Source organism: Corvus kubaryi, unplaced genomic scaffold (genome assembly GCF_017639235.1).
Source record: "Corvus kubaryi isolate FWS band 111438036 unplaced genomic scaffold, C.kubaryi_AGA036_p1.0 37220, whole genome shotgun sequence".
NCBI lineage: Eukaryota > Metazoa > Chordata > Aves > Passeriformes > Corvidae > Corvus > Corvus kubaryi.
In genome coordinates this window covers 1,137,809-1,160,849 of record NW_024581063.1, presented here as the reverse complement: position 1 = coordinate 1,160,849, position 23,041 = coordinate 1,137,809, and the positions used below count along the sequence as shown (strand labels likewise).

The 23,041-nt window shown below is 55.9% G+C and overlaps 2 protein-coding genes across 4 annotated transcripts in view; one reads left to right on the top strand and one right to left on the bottom strand.

Moving 5' to 3' along the window:
* Positions 1–6: 6 nt before the first annotated feature.
* On the top strand, positions 7–12,793 carry OAZ2 (ornithine decarboxylase antizyme 2). The gene is given in 6 exon segments (XM_042022790.1): positions 7–131; positions 3,330–3,405; positions 3,407–3,487; positions 8,165–8,340; positions 10,168–10,253; positions 12,043–12,793. Coding segments are annotated over 6 exon segments (573 nt in total). The 5' UTR covers positions 7–111; the 3' UTR covers positions 12,177–12,793.
* A 1,557-nt stretch (positions 12,794–14,350) lies between these two features.
* Positions 14,351–23,041, bottom strand: part of ZNF609 (zinc finger protein 609) — a 51,194-nt gene continuing 42,503 nt past the window's right edge. For 2 of the 3 annotated variants that reach the window (XM_042022783.1, XM_042022785.1), the window contains exons 3-9: positions 21,446–21,533; positions 18,731–21,086; positions 17,914–18,280; positions 17,579–17,754; positions 16,866–17,082; positions 16,674–16,743; positions 14,351–16,514 (exon numbers count right to left, since the gene is read on the bottom strand). In XM_042022783.1, the coding sequence (XP_041878717.1) occupies positions 16,508–16,514; positions 16,674–16,743; positions 16,866–17,082; positions 17,579–17,754; positions 17,914–18,280; positions 18,731–21,086; positions 21,446–21,533 (3,281 nt within the window). In that variant the 3' untranslated portion in view covers positions 14,351–16,507. Of the gene's footprint in view, positions 16,515–16,664; positions 16,744–16,865; positions 17,083–17,578; positions 17,755–17,913; positions 18,281–18,730; positions 21,087–21,445; positions 21,534–23,041 lie in introns of all 3 variants that reach the window. The other variant, XM_042022784.1, reaches the window with a different exon arrangement.

Below are 23,041 nucleotides of genomic sequence, written 5' to 3'. Positions count from 1 at the left end.
CGCGGGGTCAGTCGGAGCGCGGCGCCGAGCGGAGCGGAGCGGGGGCACAGCCGGGGCACAGCCGGGCACCAGCGCCAGCAGCGACCGCAGCCGCACCGGAGCGAGCCCAGGATGATAAACACCCAGGACAGGTGCGCGGCGCGCCCCCTGCTCTCCCTCGCTCCTCAGCGCGGCGGCGGCGGGCGGGCCCGGGGGCGCGGGCGGGCGCTGAGGCGGCGGGGAGGCCGCGGGACGTGGGGAGGCCGCTCCGCCTTTCTCCGTTTAAAATCCTCATCGAGGCGTCGCTTCCCCATTGAGGAACCTCCCGTGGGTGGGTCTGGGCTCGCCGGGGCCTGAGCACCTTTCTCAGAGCAGCCCTCGCCGCGGCGGGGTCCGAGCGCTCCCTCCCCGCACCCCCCGCACCTCTCTCTGCCTGCAGAAAGGTGGCTTTTCCGGGCAGGGTGGGTGCCAGCAGGCACGAACTTGCGGGATCTCTGTATTTTTCTCAGCTGACCGATTTATGTCGTGTGTCTGTTCCTTGTTTAGAGTCCCCAGAGTGTCATTTCCTGCGCCTCTGTCGCCGATAAGAGCCCAGAGGATGCGTATGAAGCAGCCTTGGTTCTTGGCCGCTGTCTGTGTGGGAGATGCTTGAGCTGTGCTGTGTTCATCAGATGGTTGTTTACAATTTAGTCCTCAAATCGGGCTCCTGGATATGTGTCTAGCATTATTATTATTATTATTATTATTATTGTTATGCAGCTGCATGTCCAGTGCCTGTTTTGGGAAGGGGCAGAAAGGAAAACAAACAAAACAGTCATTTCTCCAACGTCAGGGGAGCCCTGTCGATTCTTCCATCTGGTCTAAGTGTTCAAAACAAATAAAATCCCCAAAACACAAGGAAATGTGCCGATTTTGACCCCCGATGTGCTGGTGGTAATCCCAGCCTGGCTCCGGGTGCCGGGGCTGCCTAGGAACAGCTGTGATGGGGTTTTGAAGTTGCCGAGCTGCCCTTTGCACTTCCCAGGGACAGGGCACGGGGTTGGGATCGCTGGGAGTTTAGGGAGTTAAAATTACACCCGCGGGATGAGAGTGTAACACCGGCCTCCAGCTCCCCTTTCGGGCAGGGCTCAGCCGAGCAGCTTTTACTGAGGAGTCTCTCCAGGGAAAGGCCTTGGTGATCTAAATGCATCTTAATTTCAACCAAGCTGCAGGAAAGCAGCTTCTCCGAGGAGGAGAGACATCAGAAGGGAGCACAAACCTAACCTGCAAGCAATAAGCAGGCCGCAGGGAGAGTTGCCGTTTGCACAAGGATGCATGAAGGGATCAGACGCTGCCGGGTGTTTGCATGAATTTCTTCCCAGGGAGCTGAAGCACAGCTGGAGAAAGCAAAAGCCCTTTTAATCTGTGCCCCACACGAACTCTCTCCCCTGAGGGTGCTGCTCTCAGAGCCCTTATCCTGGAGGGGATAGTGGTGGCATGCAGGGACCCTGATTTTGGAGGGGGAGAGTGGAGGTGTGTGGATTTGGGCCAGGACGTGCAGGCAGCAGCTGAAGGGGGCTGGTGTTTTGACTTCTGCATGTGCCAGAGGAAGTGAAACTGGGAAGTGTCTTGGGCTGCTTTGCATGAAAACTGCCTCTCTGTTTAATTTTTTTTTTTTCCCACAACTCCACTTCATTATCCAGCTTCTCGATGCCTTGGCCGCAAGTTGGAAAGAGCTATCAATAGTACATTGTTGGCTGGAGGGTAGAGGGAGGAGGGAAGGGAATAACAAAGCTGCCAACAGCTTTCTGGGGGTGGGGACGGCACAAAGTGCTTTGTCATCCTCTCGACATCCACTACTACTGAACACACACTGGCCCATTGATAGCCCGAGGCACACCAGGCAGCACAGAACACCGGGCTTTGCCCCCAGACGTCTCCTGGTGTATTTAAACTGCCTTTTCTTCAGAGGTCCCTGCTCTAGCACATGGGAATGCTGCCCCAGAGCCCCGTCTAGCGAGCCTGGGGGAGGGAATATGTGGAGGAAGAGTATTAGTGTTTCCTGTAGAAAGATGGTTTTGGTGGTAGGTGGTGAGCAGAGATCCGTGGCGAATTCTGCCTTGAGCGTTCGTGAGTTAGGTTTTTGGCACTCAGAAATGCCAAATTTTAGTAGTTTGTTTGCAGCTGGCACAGGCAAGCTGCAAGGCCGGTGGATAGGGCTTGGAACAACCTGGTGTAGTGGAAGATGTCCCTGCCCGTGGCAGGGGGTGGAACTGGATGGGCTTTAAGGTCCCTCCCAGCCCAAACCAGTCTGATTCCGTGTTTTTAGGCATCTCAGGTGGTTCTGACAGTGCAGATCTTTACTTGGTGTTTGGATACTTAAGCCTGTCTGCCTCGTGGAGAGGGATTAGAGTGGAAAAACACTGCATTGAGAACAGCTCGAGTGAGAAGTTTCAGGGCAGACAGTGAGTTGTCAGTACAGCTGCAGAATTTATCCACTTTAGCCTCATTCCTCACTCCGTGCTCATGAAAACCCTCCCTCACCCCGTTGGTTTTGGTGGTGCTTCCATAGCTTTGTGCCGGTGTGTTTCATAACGGGAGCACTGGGGAAGGACTGGTTTCCCTGCATGGCTTTTGCAGGCTGTGCTAGAGGAACATTGCTGAGCCTCAGCACAGAGCTCTTGTGGTGCGAGAGAGGAACCAAGGCTCCAGAAGTAAAATAATTTGCTTTGATGAGCTTCCTAAAAGCTGGAGCAGGTATTAAAGCCTGTGTCCAAAGCGATCCTGGAAGACCGTGTGTAGGACTTCCAAACAAACTTGGAAACTGCAAGGGAAATGTGTTTTCTTGCTGTTCAAAGTAGCTCTGTGGGGTGAACTTGTAGTTTTTAGGGTTGGGGTGGAGGATGCTTGCATGACATTTCGTGTGTGTGTGAAAACATCGCCGTGGACATCGTGGAGCGTGTTGAAGGCATTTGAAGAACCGATCCTTTCACTCCTCCTGGGTCTGAAAATGTGAAACTTAAACCTTCTCCTCCTGGGCCCTGTTGATCTATTTGTAGATATTTGTCTCTAGAAAATGTGTGCTCATCTGGTCATGTGTTCCCAGCCATCTGCTCCTGGCAGCCTTCCAGGCCTCCCTTATTAGCATGAGGTTGCTCAGCACTCTCTCTGGGTTCCTGGCTCCAGCCCCTCCTCCATTCCTAACAAAACACGCTGGGTTCTAGTGCCACTGGGGCAGGGGGTGGTTTCGATGTTGCCATCTGGGTGCTGTGGAGGAGCAGGGATACAAATGATTTGGGGGTTTGAGAAGCTGGAGCCTCTGAAATGTGATCCCTGCTAATGTAACCTGGTGCTCTCTCTTTTTCTTGCAGTAGTATTTTACCTTTGAGTAACTGTCCCCAGCTGCAGTGCTGCAGGCACATCGTTCCAGGGCCTCTGTGGTGCTCCTGATGCCCCTCACCCACTGTCGAAGATCCCCGGTGGGCGAGGGGGTGGCAGGGATCCTTCTCTTTCAGCTCTGATATATAAGGTGAGAAAGATTTAACATCTGTACATTGACATGTAGCTGTGTTACAACTGTGCTTAGTTTCTTTCGGAGTCTGATGGGAGTAAATGCAAAGAACTCCAAGATAATAAGTGGGAGAATAGGTAATTTTTCAGGGACTGAGCTGCAAGCAGGTCTCTCCTGCTTAAATATCACCTGTTTATTAAGAAATGAGAGACCATTGTGCAGCAGATCATTCACCAGCCTGTCCCCTGGGCCGTGCTGCAGCTATTGTACACAGAGCCCACATTATCATAACATGAAAGGGCTTCTGAAATGTCTGGCAGCGAGAGGAAGCGGGAAGCAGAAAGGTGAAACGCAGCGAGGGGAGGGCTGATAAGCGCCTTCCTGCGCCCTGGTCCGGAAGGTGAAGCTGTCGGGGCCTGGGAGCTGCCTGAACCGAGGTGCAGATGGGAGAGGCAGCCATGCAGCTCCCAGGCAGGGGTGCCTCTAGAACATGAGCACAGGCAGGGCAAGATCAGGAAGGCTTTGTGTCTGCAGGCTTGCAGCTCTCTCATTTTGTGTTCCTCTTCATTCCACGGGACCTTTCCTTTCGAATGAGGAGACCTGGCTGCTCCTTCCTGTAGAGTAATTGGCACTTGTGTGACTTGGCTCACATCTGTCTCCTTTCTGGGACAAGGGCTGCTCTTCCATTTAGATGAGGCAGCCTGAATTTATGCTCATCTTGCAAATTTGGCTGTTGAGCCAGGGGTGTTGTCACAGGCGTTAGACCTGATTTTTAATTAACCCGTGGGTGGCACACAGATGTTACATGATGAAAAGATACAGACTCTTTTGGGCCACAGCTCCAGAGTCTCCTCTTGGAGTTTCTGAGAGAATCACAGACCTCATGGTTGCTTTCAGAATTACCTTTGGTGAATTTTCAGCACTTTTCTCACCCACTTCCCTTGCAAAATGTCAACCTCTGAGCCTCTGGTGACAAGATCCCATCAGTTTAATGCTCGAGGTGAACTGTCACAGATGTTTGGGGGGTACAGAGGGGTACAGACTCCAGAGAAGCAGCACAGTGGGCTTCCTGTCACAGAAAGAAGGTACAAAAATAGCTTCAAGAGGGCTCAGGACAAGTAGTTAATTCCCCTCTGGGTGGGAAATGGGAACTCCTGCCAGCCAGCTTTGCCAAGCCTCATGTGAGCACCAGGCAAGGCCCAGAGGCAGAAAATGGGCTCAGCATGGAGGAGGAGGGTGGGAGGAATCATGGTTTGGTGACTTTGGAGTCTTTGATTCCAGTACAGCCTTGAACTTGCACAGATTTTGGCAGTGGTGTGTAGGCAAGGGGCATGTCTTCCAGATAACTGCATCTCAGAAATATGGATGGAATTCTTCCTGGATTTATTGCTTGACAAAACTAGCAGAATCTATCAGAAAATCAGCCCCTTCTGTAACAAAGGATCATGAAATTGTTTGGGTTGGAAAAACCCTCTAAGGTCATTGAGTCCAACTGTTCCACCAGCACTGCCATGTTCACCACTAACCCATGTCCCCAGGTGCCGAATCCACAGGGCTTTTAAATCCCTCCAGGGATGGTGACTCCAGCATTTCTCTGGGCAGCCTGTGCCAGGGCTGGACAGTTCTTTTGGAGAAAACATTCTCCCTAAGATGCAACCTCCCCTGGCCTGGAAATGGTTGAGGTCATTTCCTCTCATCCCATCCCTTGTTCCCTGGGAACAGAGCACAACTCCCACCTGGCTGCACCCTCCTGTCAGGGAGTTGTAGAGAGCAAGAACGTCCCCCATGAACCTTTCTTTTCTCCAGGCTGAGCCCCCCCCTGCTGCTCCTCATCAGACTTGTGCTCCAGACCCTTCCCCAACTCTGTTCCCTTCTCTGGACATGCTCCAGCCCCTCAACGTCTGTCTTGGAATGAGGGGCACAGAACTCACCCCAGGATTTGAGGTGTGTCAGACCTCAGAGGGGTTACAGGGCTCTGTCTGCCCCCTCGGTCACCCACTCAGTCTGGCAGTGCTGTAGTTACAGCAGCCTGAGCTTTCCAGCCAGCAGCCACCAGCATGACCTGGAAAGGCATCTGGATCCAGAAGCTTAAGTCCTTTTTCCAGCTGTATCAGCTGTTCCAGTCCCAGGGATGACCTTTCCGAGCACACCTGCCTCTGCCGGCGCATGCAGCACTCGGGTACATCGCTGCTATAAATCGGGGCTCCCTGTAAGTGCTGGCATTTTTGTGTTAAGAGACTTAAAGCTCAGCCCTCCATCCGGGGAGCTCTGCTGGAGCTGGGAATGCCACAGTGCCCAGTGAGCAGCCGAGACATGCCCTGGCTGGCAGACTTGGCAGGAGGCTGCAGGTGTAGCACATGCCAGCAGCCGGTGCTTCCACGCCTTTCTCCAGCCACTTGGCCAGGGTGGATCATAACATCCTTCCTTCTGACCCTGCCAACACGCCAGGGCCTCCTCTTGTCCTTCCTGGGACATCTGAGGAGCGGAGCAGAGCTGGAGAATCTTGGGCTCAGTGAATTGGAAGCAAGTGGAAGTTGGTCCTCGTGACTTTGTGTTGCTGAAACGGAGCCGGAGGGCTGGGGAGCCAGGGTTTGGGCAGCTGGGTAAAATTCAGTCTGGTGGCAGGGGATTTTGTCCACAGGAACATGGCAGGGGGATTCTGTGTGGGGATTTTTCCAGGGTGAACTAAAACTGAGTGCTTGTTATGTAAACAGGATTTTGCTTTGAGCAGCTTCCAAAGAATTCTGGGCTGCTGCTGCTGCTTCACAGGAGCAGCCCACAGAGCCCTTCTCTTCCCCGGCATCTCTTGTTTGGATGCCTAGAAATAAAGTGTCAGCTGCCCCAGCCAGGCTGTGTAAATGTAATTCCCACTGAACCGGGGGAACTGGTTCTGTTAATCCCTGTGGTCGTGCTGTCTTTGGCTCCTAGGCTGTCACAGGGGGGTTTCAGTGGAACAACCTCACTGGGTTTAGAGCACTGGACGTAATTTCTGGTGACAAGGAGCTTCTGAACCAAATGGCTCAGAATGCTTTTCCCTTCCTGTGGCAGTGCCAGTCTTCCCACCCAAAGGCACACCTCCCATGTCAATCCCAGCCTGCTTTCCTTACCTTCCTCACCCGGTTTCAGTCTTGTGAGCATGGGAAAAGCACGATCTGTGAGCTTTTCTGGAGAGAAGGATGTTTCCTGGAACAGAAACACCTTCTACACTAAAACAACAGCTATAAAGGCTCCTGTGAAGTCACTGCTGAAGGATATGTACGTAAGTCCCTTGGATTTGGTTTTTTTTAAGTACCTCTGTACTCAGCCCTGCCTCTCTCTGCTGGCTTCATCACAGCCACAGCCTGACCTCACTGGAGCAGCTCTCAGTGCATTTCTGGTGCATTCAGCCACTCAGACTTCCTTCAAACTCTGTGAATAAACTTATTTCCTACAGGATATTTATTCTGATGAAGTGTAAACTTGTTTTTCAGCTCAGCTTTGTGGGCTTTCAATGAATGGCAGCTTCCTCTGCTCTGCTTTCCGAGGCCGGGCAGCTCCCACTTTGCACATGGTGTAACTTTGTCACCAGTGTGAATGTCCTCGGCGGCTTCTCTGTCATACAATAGTCAAACCAAGGGGCATCTATTTTAAGACACGAGGTAATAGGAATTAAAGCACTGGGACAGTGGCTGGAGGAGCCTGGAAAGGCTTGTAAGGAGCTGCTGAATTAATCATCCTGTTAAAATAAAATACTTGGAGGCTGGGCAGTTGCTCACCCAGTGACCCAGTGGAGTGAACCACTGCCCACCCACCTGCTGAGGAGGGAGGGACACAGGGCCCTGCAGGTGCTCTCATGACCTCGAGTATCTGCTTTACTTCTGCCCTTCAAAGCTGTGCAGATGCCTGTGAATGTGAGGGACAGGGACACACGAGCTGTCACCAGGCACGGGGGACCGTTCAGCTTCACTGCAGTTACAGCATTAACTCAGGGCTCTGCTGCTTTTGCTGGGGCTCTTTGCACTGGAACATGGAAATCATTACTGGGCAAGCCAAGTGCCTGCAGGAATTGTCTGAAGGAATAGAGCTTTAACCACGGAATTGTTTTCTAGGAACTGCTGAGCTGATCCCAAGTGATCTGCATGCTTGGCATTCTCATGGGGCAGGGCTGGGGAGGGACGTGTGTGTTTGTGGTCTCTGGAGAAGACCTCCTCGCAAGCTTCACATCGGCTCTGGAATCTCCCTGCGCTCTGTGTTTCCCTCCCTTACACCAGGAGGCAAACCATTGGTTATAAAATCTGGGAAAGCAATTTGTGGTCACTCCTGGAACAGAAAGGCTGTGGTGGGGAATGGGGAGGCACCAAAACTGGTTGGGCTGCGGCAGCAGAAGCTCTGCCAGTGTGTTGGGTCCAGTTGTGTTCCTGGAAGGGCAGTTCATGAAGCACCACCAGATGTGGCTGGGGAGGCAGTGAGGGAGTGGAGTCTTCTACTCTGAAATTTAATACTATGTCAATATGTAACACTACATTCCCTTAACAGGAGAACACAGCTATAAATCACTCTGAGGGCTGAGAACTGTGTGGTGTGTCCCTGAGCCAGCAAAAAGGGAAGGGAAAATCATAATCCTCTTCTCAGTAAAACCCTAAGACCCTTCCTTTGCATTTGCTGTCTCCAGTTGTCCCCTGGCTGTGCAGGACTTTACATTTTTTATTTTCCCAGGATGAGAAGATCACTGTTAGCCAAGATGTCCCAGTGCACGAAGGGAAGCCTCACATTGTCCACTTCCAGTACAAGGTCACAGAGGTGAAGACCTCCTCCTGGGATGCAGTGCTCTCAAACCAGAGCCTCTTTGTGGAAATCCCTGATGGATTATTAGCTGATGGAAGCAAAGAAGGGTAAGTTCTGGATCCCAAAGGTGCAGCTGTGGCTCCTGTGGGGCAGGACTTTGCTTACATGGGTGATGGTGGACAGACACCCCATCCCTGGAAGTGTTCCAGGCCAGGCTGGATGGGGCTTGGAGCAGTATGGTCTAGTGGAAGGTGTCCCTGCCCATAGCAGGGGTTGGAACGAGATGAGTTTTAAGGTCCCTTCCAACCCAAACCGTCCTGGGATTCCAGGCTGTATGCAGGGAGAATGGGCTGTGCAATGGCAGCTCTGTTCATGGTTTGTGCACATTCTGCTCCCTTGTCTGCAGAGTCCCCCATGGGAACATTTTCCCCCCAGTGGTAATTCCAGATGAGTTGCCATTTTTTGAGTCCCAACACTAATGAAAAACAAGCAATAAATGAGCAGAGTGAATCTTTGTATACTCTGCTACAGAAAGCCAACAAGATTCTCTCTGATATTTTATTATTTTTTCATTTTATTTTTCCGCTGGCCACTTGGCAAGCCTATCTTGGCTGGTTTTCCTCTCTTCCAGGGAAGAAAAAACCCCTCCATCCTATTGATGCTCTCCTCGTCAGTAGGTGGATCTGCTCTTGGAGCGCTGCCGCGCTGGCGCCGGGCTCTGCCAGCAGCTCTGATTTTTCTCTTGGCAGAATCCGCTCGTGTTCTGTCCAGACAGCTCTGCTCTGGGAAGTTTGGGTAAACGCAGCTTCCAGAGCAGCTCCTCCTGCCAAGTGCTGTGCCAGAGGTCTCCGCTGCAGCGTAGATGTGGCTTTGCTGGATTCCTCTGTGGAGCAATCCGCTCCGCCTAAATCTCCAAGCAGGCTTCAGCCCTCGGTGACACGAGCTAATTAAGGAAAAACCCACTGGTGTGCACCTTCAGGAAGTGGCAGTGTTGCTGCTGTCTCGCACTTGTCTCATTTGACTCTGAGTCCAGATAAATGTTTGTGTAATTTCTGCAGTTGGCCCGTAAATCTCTGGGCTCTCCCGGGAATGGGTCCTTCTGGGAGGGGATTTATTTGCCAGTGTCATTGTGACTTAAAGCACAATTTTGTCAGGTTATTTTTAGCTGGGTGAAACAGCCGAGGAGAGGCCATAATTAAAGTAGTTCATTAACATATTAACAGAACCCTTGCAAATTTAATCTCCTGCGCTGCTGTGCTGACGGCTGGTTAATGAGATGTGGAGTGAAGGCCTGTTTGTCACTGCTCTGGCAGCGCCAGTGGTTACAAGTGACAGCAGTTGCTCCGTGTGCCACCCCGGAGGCTCGCAGAGGGGTTACTGCAGCACCGCTTCCATCAAGAGGTGGCAGAAATAATCCAGCTGGAAAGGCAGGAAGCGAGGATTCAGGGGGCAGCAGCTGTGCCAGGCAGCCGATGCGCTCAGGAAATGGCTTTCCCTGCGCACACATTCTCTGGGGATGGTTGGCTCTCCTTTTCTGCCTGCCATGAGCTCGGTTCTGGGCGGTTTTCCTTCCCAAAAAGCACAGAACTCCCAGATCCCCCCTGTGCATTGTCAGGGAATGCAGCCTGGCCTGGGAGCAGCTGCGATATTCCGCTTCCTGCCTACGAAGGCTTCAGTCCCAAAGCACCACGGGTGGGGAGGGTGTTTGTGGCTGTGAGGACAGGGACTTGTCGTGACTCGGAGCAAGGACAGCTCTTGAATCTGCAGGGCAGGAAGCCCATTGTTTCAGCACCCATTGTTCGCTGGAAGGGGGCTGTAAACAATCTTTGTGTCTGAAAACATCCAAACAGTTGATAATTCGATAATGCTCAGAGGCTTCCTCAGGACAGGACTTCCCAGAGCTGATGTCCTTTTGTCTTCCCCCTCCTTGGCAGGTTGTCAGCACTGCTGGAGTTTGCTGAAGAAAAAATGAAAGTCAACTATGTCTTCATCTGCTTCAGAAAAAGCAGAGAAGATCGAGGTGAGGGCTGGCCCGCGCTTGGGTTTGCTCCTGACATCCCACACGGTGCTGCTGAACCTGTAAAGAAACTTGGTAATCCCAGGGCAAGACCCACAGGACCCTCCTAGTGCAGGGGTTGTTATGTGCCTAATTCTTAGAGGAATAGTTTCCTGTGGAGGAAATAAGCCCTTTTTGGAGGGTAAGGGTGAAGGGAGTGTTGTGGTTTCTCCAGCAGGTCTGCTGGGTAGGGCTTGGAGCACCTGGTCTAGTGGAAGTTGTCCCTGCCCATGGCAGTGGGGTGGAACTCCATGAGCTTTAAGTCCCTTCCAGCCCAAACCAATCTGGGATTCCATGATAAGACCTGGTTTGGTGCCCCGCCATTAAATACTCTGGTGCAAAAAGCTGCTCCTGAATGATTTGGGGGGTTTTCTCATCCAAAGTCAGTTAATATTCCCCTTTTGGTGAGCAGTGAAGTCTCTGTTTGGCACCAGGCTGCTCTGACCTGGAAGGTGAAACCAGGGAGGAGTTACTAGATGGAAAATAAGCACTTAGACCCTGTTGCCCTGAAATTCATCAGCTTTTTAAAGATCTCCTGGCACTTCTGTCCTTTCCAGGCTTACAGGTAATCCTGGCCCTGGCTCGAGATGCTTATGGCTTTGGGGGCTGCATTAGGATCTAAAGATAGACGTGTTGGGTGAGGGATTACAGCCGGGGGGGGCTGGGGACATGTCACTCTAAATCCCACCAGACTCGGGCTGTATCCTAGCAAGTAACTCCAACCCCAGTTCTAATTTTACTCTGCAGCTTCATGAGCTGCCCCGGCTTCTCTGAAATGAAGGCCCTTAGCAGAGCTAAGCTGAGCTGAGCCCAGGAAGATGTCATCATCCCATATTACCATGCCAGGAATAATTTCCAAATCAAGTCCTGGCTGTTATGTCACCACCAGCACTGGTTTGCGTAGGTGGCCCCCGCAGAGGCTGGGGACAGGGGACAGCCAATGCCAGGGGTTGTTGTAGGAATTCTGGAGGGCTCCAGATCCTGGGTCCTTGTCTATGCAGCTGAAATTCAGTGCTGCCAGAAAATACCTTCAGGAGCTCCTCTACATGGTCATTCAGTGTCCTGGAGCGGATCGCCCGAGGGTGCCGCAGGAGTGGGACACTGCACCAGGGTGAGTGCCACAGGTCACGGGAAGCCATTGCTCCAGTGACACAGGCACAGCATCACAGAACCGTATCTGACAGCCCCGAGGTCTGGGGGCTTCTGGGCTGGCCCCGCTCTGAATCCCCACATGTAACCCAAAGTGGCTTTCCTGAGGTCCCACCCCGGGCTGTGCAGAGCTGTCTGGAGTTTCCACTGAGCTCCAGGACCTCCTTATGGAGACAGCAAATGCCTCGTCCCTAAGCAGATCCCTCTTTGCTGCTCTCTGTCCTCTCTCGGCACTCTGGGGATGCTGGGGCAGGACAAAACGTGTGGGATGGCCACATGCGTCCTGGGAAAGCGGGGATGTGCACCTGGTGCAGGCAGACCACCAACCACTGCTGTTTCTCACGGGGGATAAAAGAAACATTGCAGGAGAAATATGGACAAAGCTGCTCAGCTGCACAGCTGAAATCCCTTCACACTTAGGAGCAGCTGCGATGAGCACAGGAGGAGACAAAAACCCCTGCTGGAGAGGGCTGTGCTTCTCTGCATTGGAGGCTCTGGATGCACTCCTAGAGGGTGTCCCATGCACTTGGATGGATATTCATGGCTCAAGGGAGAGGTAAAGAGGATTATTCCTGGTGGTAACAGATTTCCTTCTCTTTGGTAGCTCCACTCCTGAAGACATTCAGCTTCTTGGGCTTTGAGATCGTGCGGCCTGGCCATCCCGCTGTCCCGTCACGGCCGGACGTGATGTTCATGGTGTACCCCCTGGATCAGAGCTCTTCCTCCGATGAAGAATAGCTGCAGAGGGGGACTCCAGCAGGACCCCAATTTGCTGTGGAGGGGAGAGGGGACCACCTCCTTTCCTGAGGAAAGGGAAGCCAAGCTTCTGTTGGACTGCAAGCGCATTTCTCATTGTTAGATTGGGCTGTGTATCCCCAGAGTTGACTCTCATTGAAGCGTGTTGCCTAGAGAACTATCTATCACACATGTAATCATCACTAGGAAAAGGAAGATGTTCATGAACTGGCATAGGAGCTCTTCCCATGCAGCTGCGTGGTGTGGGAGCCCTGGGGTCGGTACCACCTTCGGGACTCCTCCCGACCTGCGTCGGTGCCTCCTGCCCGCCCGGCGTGGGCTCAGCTGGGACACCTGTTCATTTCCCACTCAAGACCTTAAAAACGGCCTGGCTTGGTGTGGGGCACGTGCAGGAGACGCTCGAGTCTATCCTTTAACACTACATTAAACTCCCCATGCGTCTCCACTCCGATGCTGGTTTAACTGGTCTAACCTTTATTTTTCCCTTTTTTGAAAACTTCTTGCTCTTCCAGCTTTTGTTTTACGCAGTCTTAACCCTGTTCCATGTTCCCACTGCACTATCACGGCATTCAATAAAAGGGGCATTCAGATGAACTTCACACACCTGGGGCTGCTTATTTGGGAGGAGCAGTTTCCTGAGCTGCACGGTGATGGTTGCAATGGTCCAAAGAGCCAAGAAAAGCTCCTGCCTTTACCCTCCGACCCGGGATGGGGCCGGAGTAACCCCAAGCCCTCACCTCTGCTCTTGTTCACCTTCCCACAGGGATGAGCTCGAGGCTCGAGATGCCACCAGTGGCTGTATCCAAAGGGCTGTGTGGGGGCAGGTGCTGGGATGCTCTCCCCATCCAGGAGCTTTTCTGGGAAGGGGCCATGGTGCCAGCAGTCAGTCGTGGCTCAGCCCAGCCCTGTCCCATGCCGGAGAAGGAGGTGCCCTGTCCCTGTGCTGTGGCACTGTATCCTGGCTGGCTCTGACAGGCCCCAGGGAAGGGGGATGTGCCCCAGGGCCGTGCCCGCGGCTCTTCCTGGCCTGGCTCCTTGTTGTGGGATTGCTCCTGTTGTGCTCTCGCCCTTCGACGAGGATTCTGTTGGAAGCTGGACCTGAGTCATTCCATATCCACCATGGTCAGTGTTTGGTTTGGGAGAGGTGGGGCTGGGATATGAATGTGTGTGAATAAATCATCTTAAAATTTGGGTCTCTTTTGCCCTCCTTCCCCTCCATGAAACCAAGGGGCCGAAAGGAGCTCTGCTCCCTCCAGCAGGGTATTAGACCCTACATCAGTTTAAAATCAAGTGGGCTGTCCCCTGAAAGAGGAGCCCTCAGGAATGGGTGTTCCCTGGCTAAAACTGCTGAGTGCTGCTTCTGGCTTGAGAAGGGCACAGTTTCATCCCTTCTTGTAGCTGGAGCTGCCCCGGCTCTGGCCCGGGACTGGCCGGTGCCTCCTGGGCATCTCTGCATGTGCCGGCAGCCTGCTGCCACCCCATGGTGCTCCAGGCTGGCACATCGCACCTGAGGGGATGGGAACCACTTTGCTCCTTCTCACTGGTAAAATTGACTGGAAAAGTGCAGGATTCTGGTCACAGGAGCTGGGGTGAGGCTGATCCGAGCTCTTTATTGTGCTGGAGATGCGGGGCTGTGCCACTGCATCTGCTTCTCTGACAGTCCCAAATCCTCTCCTGCCCTGCCTCAAGTAAAGGTGGGCAAATGTGGATTTCTCAGATCACCAAATGCATTCCGAAACACCCTCTGGAAAATCTGGAAGGTGCCTCTGACGTCCCTGGGTGCTGCCTCCCACACGGATCACCTCCGTGGCAAAGCTGGAGGAACCAAGCCCTGCCCTGTGACCGCCCTGTGCGCCCAGTACCTCCTCTGCCCTGGGGCCGTGGTGTAGGGCAGGGCCTTGGTGCCCAGGGGTTCAAGCCTGGGGGGTTCTGCCAGGTCTGAGTTCAGCTGCAGGCCCCACCAGAGCCCTAAGTGCTGGGGCAGAGCTGGATCCAGGGGCGCAGGGCAAAAGCCTTGGATCAGTGAGCACCAGGAGCCTTCTCAGATGCCCAAGATGGGGGAACCCCCCCTCCCACCCCCAAAAGTCACTGGCCATAGTTTTTGGGGATAAAGGACCAGACTTGGGGGAACAGGAAGAAAAAGCCACCCTCACAGGTTTGTGATTGTCTCTTAAAAAGATTTATTCTCCCTCCTTGCCCAAATGTACAAAGGCAAGAAGAGTACAGTTTGTATATATATATATTTATATATATATATATAAAAAAACAAGGAACTTGGTAATAATGTACACTTTACAGAAGGGCAGAGTCAGGAAGACTGAAATGAAACCCAACACAGCAACGCCAATGGAAACGAGCTATAAACACCAACGGTCTGACACCGGGGCTGGGGGTGGCCCCGTGGGCAACAAGTGGCCCAGAGAACCCAGGAAATGTCAAACCTCAAACCTATTCTGCATCAACTGTTGTTTCATTTAACACCTAAAGGGAGACTCAACTGGGACCCAACTGGGAAGGTGGGGAGCAGCCCCCCGACCCCCTCCGACTGCCAGCAAAGCCTGTGGCACCCCCCAACACCCCCAGGCACTTCCTCTGCGCCGCTGGAGCCGCTGTGGGCCCCGGCCGTGCTGGGAGCCAGGCTGTGCCGGGCCGGCCGAGGCTGGAGGTAGGAGCAGCCAGGGGGACGCTCCTCCACGGGTGGGATGTGGGGCTCTCCAAAGCACTCCGGCCCCGCCAGTCCCCAGCCCCGTGGCTGCACGTGGCTCTGTGATGGGTGCGGGGTGGGTCCGTCACCCACCCTGTCCCTGTGGAGTGTGCCGGGCCACGCGGCCCCATCTCCTTCCAAAGACAACGAAGAGTGGCAGAAAAGTGAGTCAAACAACAAGAGCAGGCCGGGGCCACCATGCTGCCAGCACCTGAACTGGGGCTGAGAGCAGCCAGTGCCTCCTTTCCAACTGGGTACAGTGGGATGGGGGAAGAAACGGGGAAAGAAAACAAAACCCAAAACAACAGCTTTCAAACAATTGCTTTTTACAGTATGTACAGAGCCCAGCGGGCAGAGCATCCCCGTACAGCGGCCCTCGGGGCCGGGTGCGACACGGACACACACAACCGAGACCGATGGCCCCCATGTCCCCCGGCTGGGCAGCGGGAGAGGCGGGGGCAGCAGGGGCGGCCCGGCCGCTGCAGGGCCGAGGTAGAGTGTCGGCCTGGGGAGAGAGAGCCGCTCTGGGGCGGGGGCAGAGGACCAGAAAGCCCCTGTCCTCGGAGCTGGGGAGCAGCCAGGAGTGGGGACCATCTTCCTCCAGGACCTGGTGCCCCCAGCCCTGGCACGAGGCTGGAGCGGGGACCAGCATGGCCCCACATGCCTCTGGCAGAACCTAAGTGTGCTTGTTCCTCACTGCGCCCTGCCTGCGGCCTGGGGAAGCCGCCCTAAAAGCAAAAGGTGGATGAAAAGGGGAGCCACAGCCCCCCACAGCAGGATGTGTTGCCCCAGGGTTTGGGGGGCACTTGCCATGGTAGTGGGGCAGAGGAGAGGTTGGGATTTGCAGAGTTGCAGCTCAGAAACCAAAGCAAAAGCCACGGGCAGGTCTGGACCATGCACGGCCTGGGGGGCCCTGGCGGCCTGTGCCCTGCTGCCCCCAGCCCCACAGAGCCCCAGCCCCCATGGGCAGAGGCTGCTTTGCCAGAGCCAAGAGCTTCCCCACCCCCACTCTGGCCATCGACCATGTGTTGGCAGATCAGGAACCGAGTTGTGGGTGCTGTGGGGTGCAGGACCAGATGAGGGACTGGGAGAGCCCCACAGCTGCCTCCAGCCAGGCTGCCACCCACCCGGCCAGCTTGCACCAGCCCCCCGACACCTGCCGAGGCTCCGTGAGCCAGTCCTTGCTTCCTTTCCTGAGACTGTGGCCACACAGCAGGCTCAGCCCCGTGTTCCAAGTCCCCGCCTGCCCCCAGTCCTGTCGTGAAGCAGCAGCTCACAGAGACACGGCAGGGTCCCAAATTCATCGAGAAACCTCAGTGCTTCTGTTTCCTCTTCATATGCACCAGGCAGGTGAGTCGCCTCCAACCTGAGCGCTGGTGCCCAGTAGAATAAATATATCCGCAGGTACCAGCTCATCCACTCACCAGAGAGGGGTGTGGTGGGGAGTCAGTGTGTGTCCGACGGGGGAGAAGACAGAGTCTGCCTCGGATCACGGCAGGAACGTCAAGCAGTACAAATTAACACCATTCAACTGATGTCTAAAGGAGTCTCCAGCGCTTCCCCATGTGAGCCAGTCACACGTCTTGTACAGCCCAGGAATCCTGGCGTGTCACATCCTGCCACGACCCAAGGGCAAGTCAGCTCCCGCGAGCCCCGAGGCCACGGGCAAACCCTAAACCCTCGAGGGCACCCGTGAGCACCCGGCCCAGCCACCTGCGGCCCAGCCCAGCCGCCCACGCGGAGGTGCGGCGGGAGCAGAGCCTTACCGTTCTCACCTCCGGGGAGGTGGGTATAGGGAGGGAGTGGAGCCTTGCTGGCTGGCAACGATGGCTGTGGAGGAGAGACCTGGGGGGGAGAAGAGGTGTCAGGAGCTGGCAGACAGGGCCGGGCACCTCGCCGGGGACAGTGTGAGGGTCCCACAGCCCAAGGGCAGGTGCAGCTCCCCCCCAGCCCAGCCCCGCTCTCACCTGTTGCATAGGGCAGGTTGTACTGTGCTGGCAGCAGCGAGTACCCGAGGTGGTGGTGGTGGTGATGCGTGGAGAGCAGGCGCTGGGAGGGCGACGTGCGGGGCCGGTCGCCGCTCCTCTCCCCCGCGCCGGCTCCCCCGACGCTGCTGCAGCTCCCGCTGCCCCCCACCACCCCACAGCCGCCGCGGTCCCGCTCCTGAGACGTCTTCTCGCTTATCTGGAGAGGGGAAAGCAGACACATGCTGAGGGACATGACCAGCTACTCCAGGGCACACACCGGGATATTCCCTCTGCCTTTGCCCAAAAGGCTCCCATGATACTGATGGGAAGTGGTGGGACAGCCAAGAGCCTGTGGAGAACACAGGGCCTGTTTGAGGACAACTCTTTCCTCACTGTGTCCAAGCTCTGTCTCCCAGCTCAGCCCAGGAGGAGCCATGGGATGGAGACAGCCCCCACATCCCACCTGCCAGCTCCAGGGCTGAGGACAAGTGTCACCTGGTTGCTGCAGGGCCTGGAGAAGCCCCAGTGCTGGGGCACAGGTTTGGCTGGTCCATCCCAAAGGCTTTGTAATGTTGGGATACTCCACAGCCGCAGGTCCCCCACAGCAGCAGAAATAGCAAAACCACACGGCAAGCGGAGCTGCTCCCACCTCATTACAGGATGCAGGGACTATCCCACAGAGCTGGGCAAAGCCAGCACCCTCTGATCCTCACCGTGGGTGATTTGCTCTTGTAGTGGCTGGCGTGCTGCTGCAGGATGTCCAGGGCCTTGGACTCCGAGCTGGATTTACAGCTCACACTGGGGCTGGCTCGGGACTTGTCGCTGTCATCGCTGCCGGACGCCTTGCTCCCGTACGGGGAGAAGGAATAGCTGGAGGGTAGGTATGACCCTGGGGGGAGAAGAGCAGTCAGGGCACCAGGAGTGTTCGGGCAGCACAGTGGGAGCATGGGGCTCTGTATGTGTGTGAGAGGATGTCCCACAGCCATCCCCCACCCTGGGAGCAGGGACAGCCGGGAACAGACACCCCTTGAAGGGCCTGGCTCCCTACCTGGGTAATTCTGCATCATGACGGTGGGCATGGCGCGGTAGCTGGGGTGGTTGGGGTCGTACGACTGGCTGTAGGAGTAGCCGTGCATGTAGGGGATGTAGGACTGATGCTGCGTGAGGGGTGAGGACACGGGGACGTGGACACTGGGCCTGGGGTCCTTCCCCACCATGCGAGCCTCCTCAGTGGGGGTCAGCTTGCACTCGGAGCTGGTGCTCTCCTTCCCGTCCTCCTTGGACGAGGCTTCTTTGCTTCGACTTCTTTCTTCCTTCAACTTTCGGTCCCTCTCCTCTTTCCACCGCTCATCCTCCGTCTTGATGTCTGAGTACTTTGCCGGGTACACGTAGGTCCACATCCGCGGCTCAGCTTCCTGCAAGAACAGCCAACCATCAGAACAGCGGCCTCGCCCTGGCCCTGCCTGTTCCAAAACCAGCCTGCGTTTGGAGGAGATTGGTGAACCCCACTCCCCAGGGCTCTCCTTGGCCCATCCATGGGTTTTGTTTCCTCAGCCCATCCGTGGCCTCCACTTCCTGCAAGAACAGCCAACCACCAGAGCAGATGCCTCCCCACAGCCCCATCTGTCCCAAGCTGGGTTTGGAGGAGACCAGCAAACACCACCCCCCTACCCTGGACTCTTCCCTAGCTCATCCATGGCCTCACAGCCCCACCCTTTTTCTGGTCCCAAGGGAATCCCATGGAGTGCCACCACAAGCAGAGGACAACACGTGTTCTCCGAGGTGATGGCCCCAGCAAAGCCCGGTAAGCAGCTTCCTGCAGGAGCAAACCCATGGCTGGGCTGGCAGACAGGGCAGGGCATTACCTGTCTGTACCAGAGAACAGGGTCCACCTCCGCTTGCCGGCCACACTCGGAGCCAGGCTTCATCTCAGCCGTCTCCTTCCCGAGGTGACCAGCCTCACTCAGCTTCACCTTGAGCCCCTCGGCGACCTGGCTGCTGGACAGCTTGGACGAGTCTTCCAGCTTGGGGATGATGACGGATTTGGCCATATCAGGACCTCCCTGCTCCTTGGGCTTGCTCAGCCCCGACTTGACGAGGTCCGTGAGGCTCGGGGCTTTGGTCAGCGTTGGGGGCATGGGTGGCTTCTGCTTCCATTCCTCTTTGAGAGCCGCCTCCCTCTCTTTCAAGCCCAGCTCCACCTTCTTCTCCAGCCCTCGCTGCTGCTGCTGCTCCAGGCTCTGCCGCTGCTTCTGCTGTTCCTCGTACTGCTGGCGGTAGGCAGGGTTGGTGCTCAGCAGGTGAGCATGGTAGCCCTGCTCGTTGTAGCCATAGGGCGGCACGTAGGCGTACTGGTTGTAGTAAAGGGACTGCATGTACATGTTGGGGCGCTGCTGGATGACTGAGGGCTGCTGGCTGGAGCCACTGCCGAGCTCTGCCTTCTTCTCTTCACAGCCTTCACTCTTCACCTTCACCTCCGGGTTCTCCTGCTCCTCGTCCTTCTTCAGCTTCAAGGCCTGTGTCTCGGCTGCAGACTGCCCGCCAGGGTTCAGGGGTCCTGGGCTGGCCTGGGGGTAGCCAGGGGAATAGTAGGTTTCAAAGCCTTGGTAGTAGGGAGACTCTTTGCTCTGCGGTTGTGGTGGGAAAAGAGCTTTTTTGGCGCCTTCCTTGACCAGCTGCTCCGGATCCTTTGCCTTCACGCTCTCCAGCTTGCCCTCCCCATCCTCCCCAGCGTCGGAGATGTCCGAGTAAGCCGGGCTGTTGGTTTTCACCGAGCTGGCCTCTGCCCCGTTCTGGGTGACAACGTGCAGTGGGGTCAGGGGCTGGGCTGGGTTGGTGCTCTCCAACCTGCTGGCCCCGCCGATGGAGGGACTGGGTGCGTTGTCGGTGAAGCTGTAAATTTTATCCGCCTCGGCCTTGATGCTGGCGAGCCGGCTCTGGTGGGGGTCGGATGAACCGTTCAGCAGCCCCTCGCCTTTCATTCCCAGCTCGCTGGATTCCCCCCGGAAAGGGCTCTTACCTTCCTCTGCTCTGCAGGCTTTGCCGGGAGTCAAAGGGTTTTCCACCTCTTTGGGCTCTTTCTTCTTCTTGTCTTTCTTCTTCTTCTCCTTGGAAGGGGTGAGGGCAGGGTTGACGGCGAAGGGCTCTCCCATCACCGTTGGCTTAGGCTGGATGGGTTTGAGCTGGGGGCTGTTGGGCATGGTCTGGACCACGGTTGTGGTGAGGCCAGCGGAGGAGCCGGGGCTGGCTGTGGTGAGCGTGGCAGTCTGGAAGGTGTAAATCGGCTGCGGGGGAATGGCCGGTGCAATGGGTCTGGCAGACTTCAAGCTTTTGGAAGGGATCTTCTCCTGTTTAGCACCAGAGGCCTTCTTTGACTTGTCCTTATCAATGCATCGCTTCTCCAGAGAATCAAAGTCATCGTTACTCGTCTCATCGGCCACCGAGGGACCATCCTCAGAGCCATCATTGGACAGAGCACCTGGGTCTGTGTCCCCTTCCCCACCCACCTTCTTCTTGCAGGGGACCTTGGTGCTGAACTTGCTGGATGGGGAGGGGCTGTGGGGCTCCATCAAACGCACCTTGGGGGTGGCCGAGCGAGCGGGTGAGAGGGAGCCCTTCTGTGTCCCGGCGGCACCGTTGCAGCTCCCGACGTCAGCATGCAGGGAGGGCTCCTCGCCATACTCACTGTCCACATCTGCCTCCAGCTTGCTGTCATCATCCGTGTGTGCGTGGGCCTGGTGGTACTTCAGCCCATTGATATGCTTGTACTTCTTGTTACAGTTGGGGTGGGGACAGTCGATGAGGATGGGAGAAGGGCAGTTGCGCTCCAGGACAGCCGGCTCCACCTTGACCGCGGCAGGCGGCACCGTGGCCGAGCCCATTGAGTTTGTGCGGATGCGTTTACTGCCCTTGGAGTCCTCCGAGCTGGAGTTCAGCTCCATGTCAGAGAGGGGTTTGCTCTTCCGCTTGGTGACGGAGGAGGGACTGGCCTTCACGTCCTCGGCGGTGCCACCAGGCGGGGTGCGGTGGTCCGAGGAGTTCTGGCTGCCCCGGCGCCCCTTGCTGTTGGCTCCTGCCCGGGTCTTGCTGCTGTTGCTGGTCCCCTTGCTGTCCGAGGCAGCGGCCGTCTCGTTCACTGGCGTGTTGCTGTTGGGGCGCATGCGCTTGCCCCTGCCCCGGCCATTGCGCATCTCCAGGTCACTGGTGGGAGAGTCACAGAACCTGCAGGGAGGAGGACACAGAGGTCTCAACAGAGAGATGGCTGTGCTGTCCCCAAGGCACAGTGAGGATCCCCTTACTCCCCTCACTACCGATCCCATAGACTTCTCCCCCCACTGACCGATAAAGAGGAACCAGAGCGGTCCCCGGGATGTGCTAAACCATCTCCAGCCCCCAGGACAAGGGACGTGTGACTGCAGGGGCAGAGAGTGACAGGAGCAGTTGGGTCGGGCAAGGAGGAGATTCCAACCCCTGTGGCAGCCCCGTGGGCACACGGCAGAGAGTCCTGGGTGCCGTGGGGGCCGTACAGGGCTGGATTTGCCCTCGTGCTGGGAGCCCACCAGAGGCCCCCGCCCGCTTACCGGGGAGGTGCCCAGTCATGCTGCGTGCAGTCCAGCAGCGTCCCCACGTACGTCTTGTTCCTCCAGGTGACGTTGACCACCAGCATCCCTGCAAGGCAAGGGGAAAGGGCCAGGTGTGATCCCACGGTGCCAGGAACCTGCCCCTCGAGACAGGCAGGAGGAAGAGCTTAGCTCTAGGGCTGAAGGAGGGTGGACAAGGGGTCTTGGGCTCTCAGAAAAGGTGAGACATGAGGCTCAGGGCTGGAGGGGCACCAAGATGGGAGCTGGAAACTCCCAGCTCATCCCTTTCCTTGGCATGTCTCACGTGCCCCCTCCTCCTCTTCCCTATTTTCATGGGATGTTAAAACCCAGTGACACCCAAAGGGCGGAGGGGACCTGAAGATCCACATTGGCTCCATGTGTGCTTAGGTAGGGTAGGGAAGGTGGTCTCCAGGGAGGAAGAGCTGGGAAGCCCCTGGGGGAAATGCAGAAAGCCCCCAGCAAGGCTGTGGAACCCAAAGCAGAGCTGCACACCCCCCAGCAGGGCTACGAACCAGCATGGCCATGAACCTCATGACCCTCTGGAGAAGGCTGCTATTGCCACTAGATGGCAAGCTGAGCCCAGCATTCCTGTTCAGGCGACTGTCCCTGACAGGAAAACCCAATCCTGGTGGAATTACCCTCGTTGCCCTGTGCCACTTTGCTCCAGCACCTCCAGGGACATCCCTCTGTCCTGTATTTCCATCTGGAGAACCATCCATGGGGCCACATCCTCCCATCATGGAGCAAAGCCACTGGGTATTCAGAAAACCTTGGAGTTTCAACTTTTCCACACTAACTCAGAAGAGGAACTTCCTGGCTCACACCCATGCCAAGGCCAAGGACTCTCAGCACCTCTTTTGGGAGGCAGAGGGGTCTTCCACAACATTGTGGTGTCTCCTCCCTGCCTCTAATTTCCACACAACTGGAGCAGAGTCTGCTGTGCCAGGCACATTTATCCCAGCAAGGTAAAACTCAGGAAATAAGAAACGCATTTGCAGGGGTTGATGAGCGCAGTGAGATATACAGCCCCTGGAGATGGATGGAGCCAAGGGAGCCTGGAGCAGCTGTGCCTGAAGCATGTTTATAAATCTCAGCCCCCATCCCCCGTTGTGCTGTGCCAGCAGCCAGCTGCAGGCTTCGGCATGGATAATACGTGGAGCCGAGGCCCGACACGTGGGGCTCCTTCAGAAAGAGAAATGAAATGCAGATCTTCTCTTTCTCCTTTCCCTCCTGGAAAATGTCAGGAGCAGGTCATGGGAAGACATGGTGCCAGCACACGGCCAAGAGCCACAACCAGCTCATCCCAGTGAGCAAGAGACGCTGGGTTCTGCCTTCAGAGAAAGGTGATGGGGACCTGCCTTAACAAAGACATGGCCAGGATGTGATGATAGAGACAACCTGAGGGAGAAACCAACTGCTGGGAGCCCACAGCCTCACACATGGAAAGATCGATGGGAACAGGGGGATGCTGGTTCCCGGCATCCCAAAGAGGGCACATGGAGTGCGGCCTTCTGTTCTTCCTAATGCAGCAGTTGTTGGCAGGCAGGAGCCTGTCCCCCTTTCCTTAAAACCCAA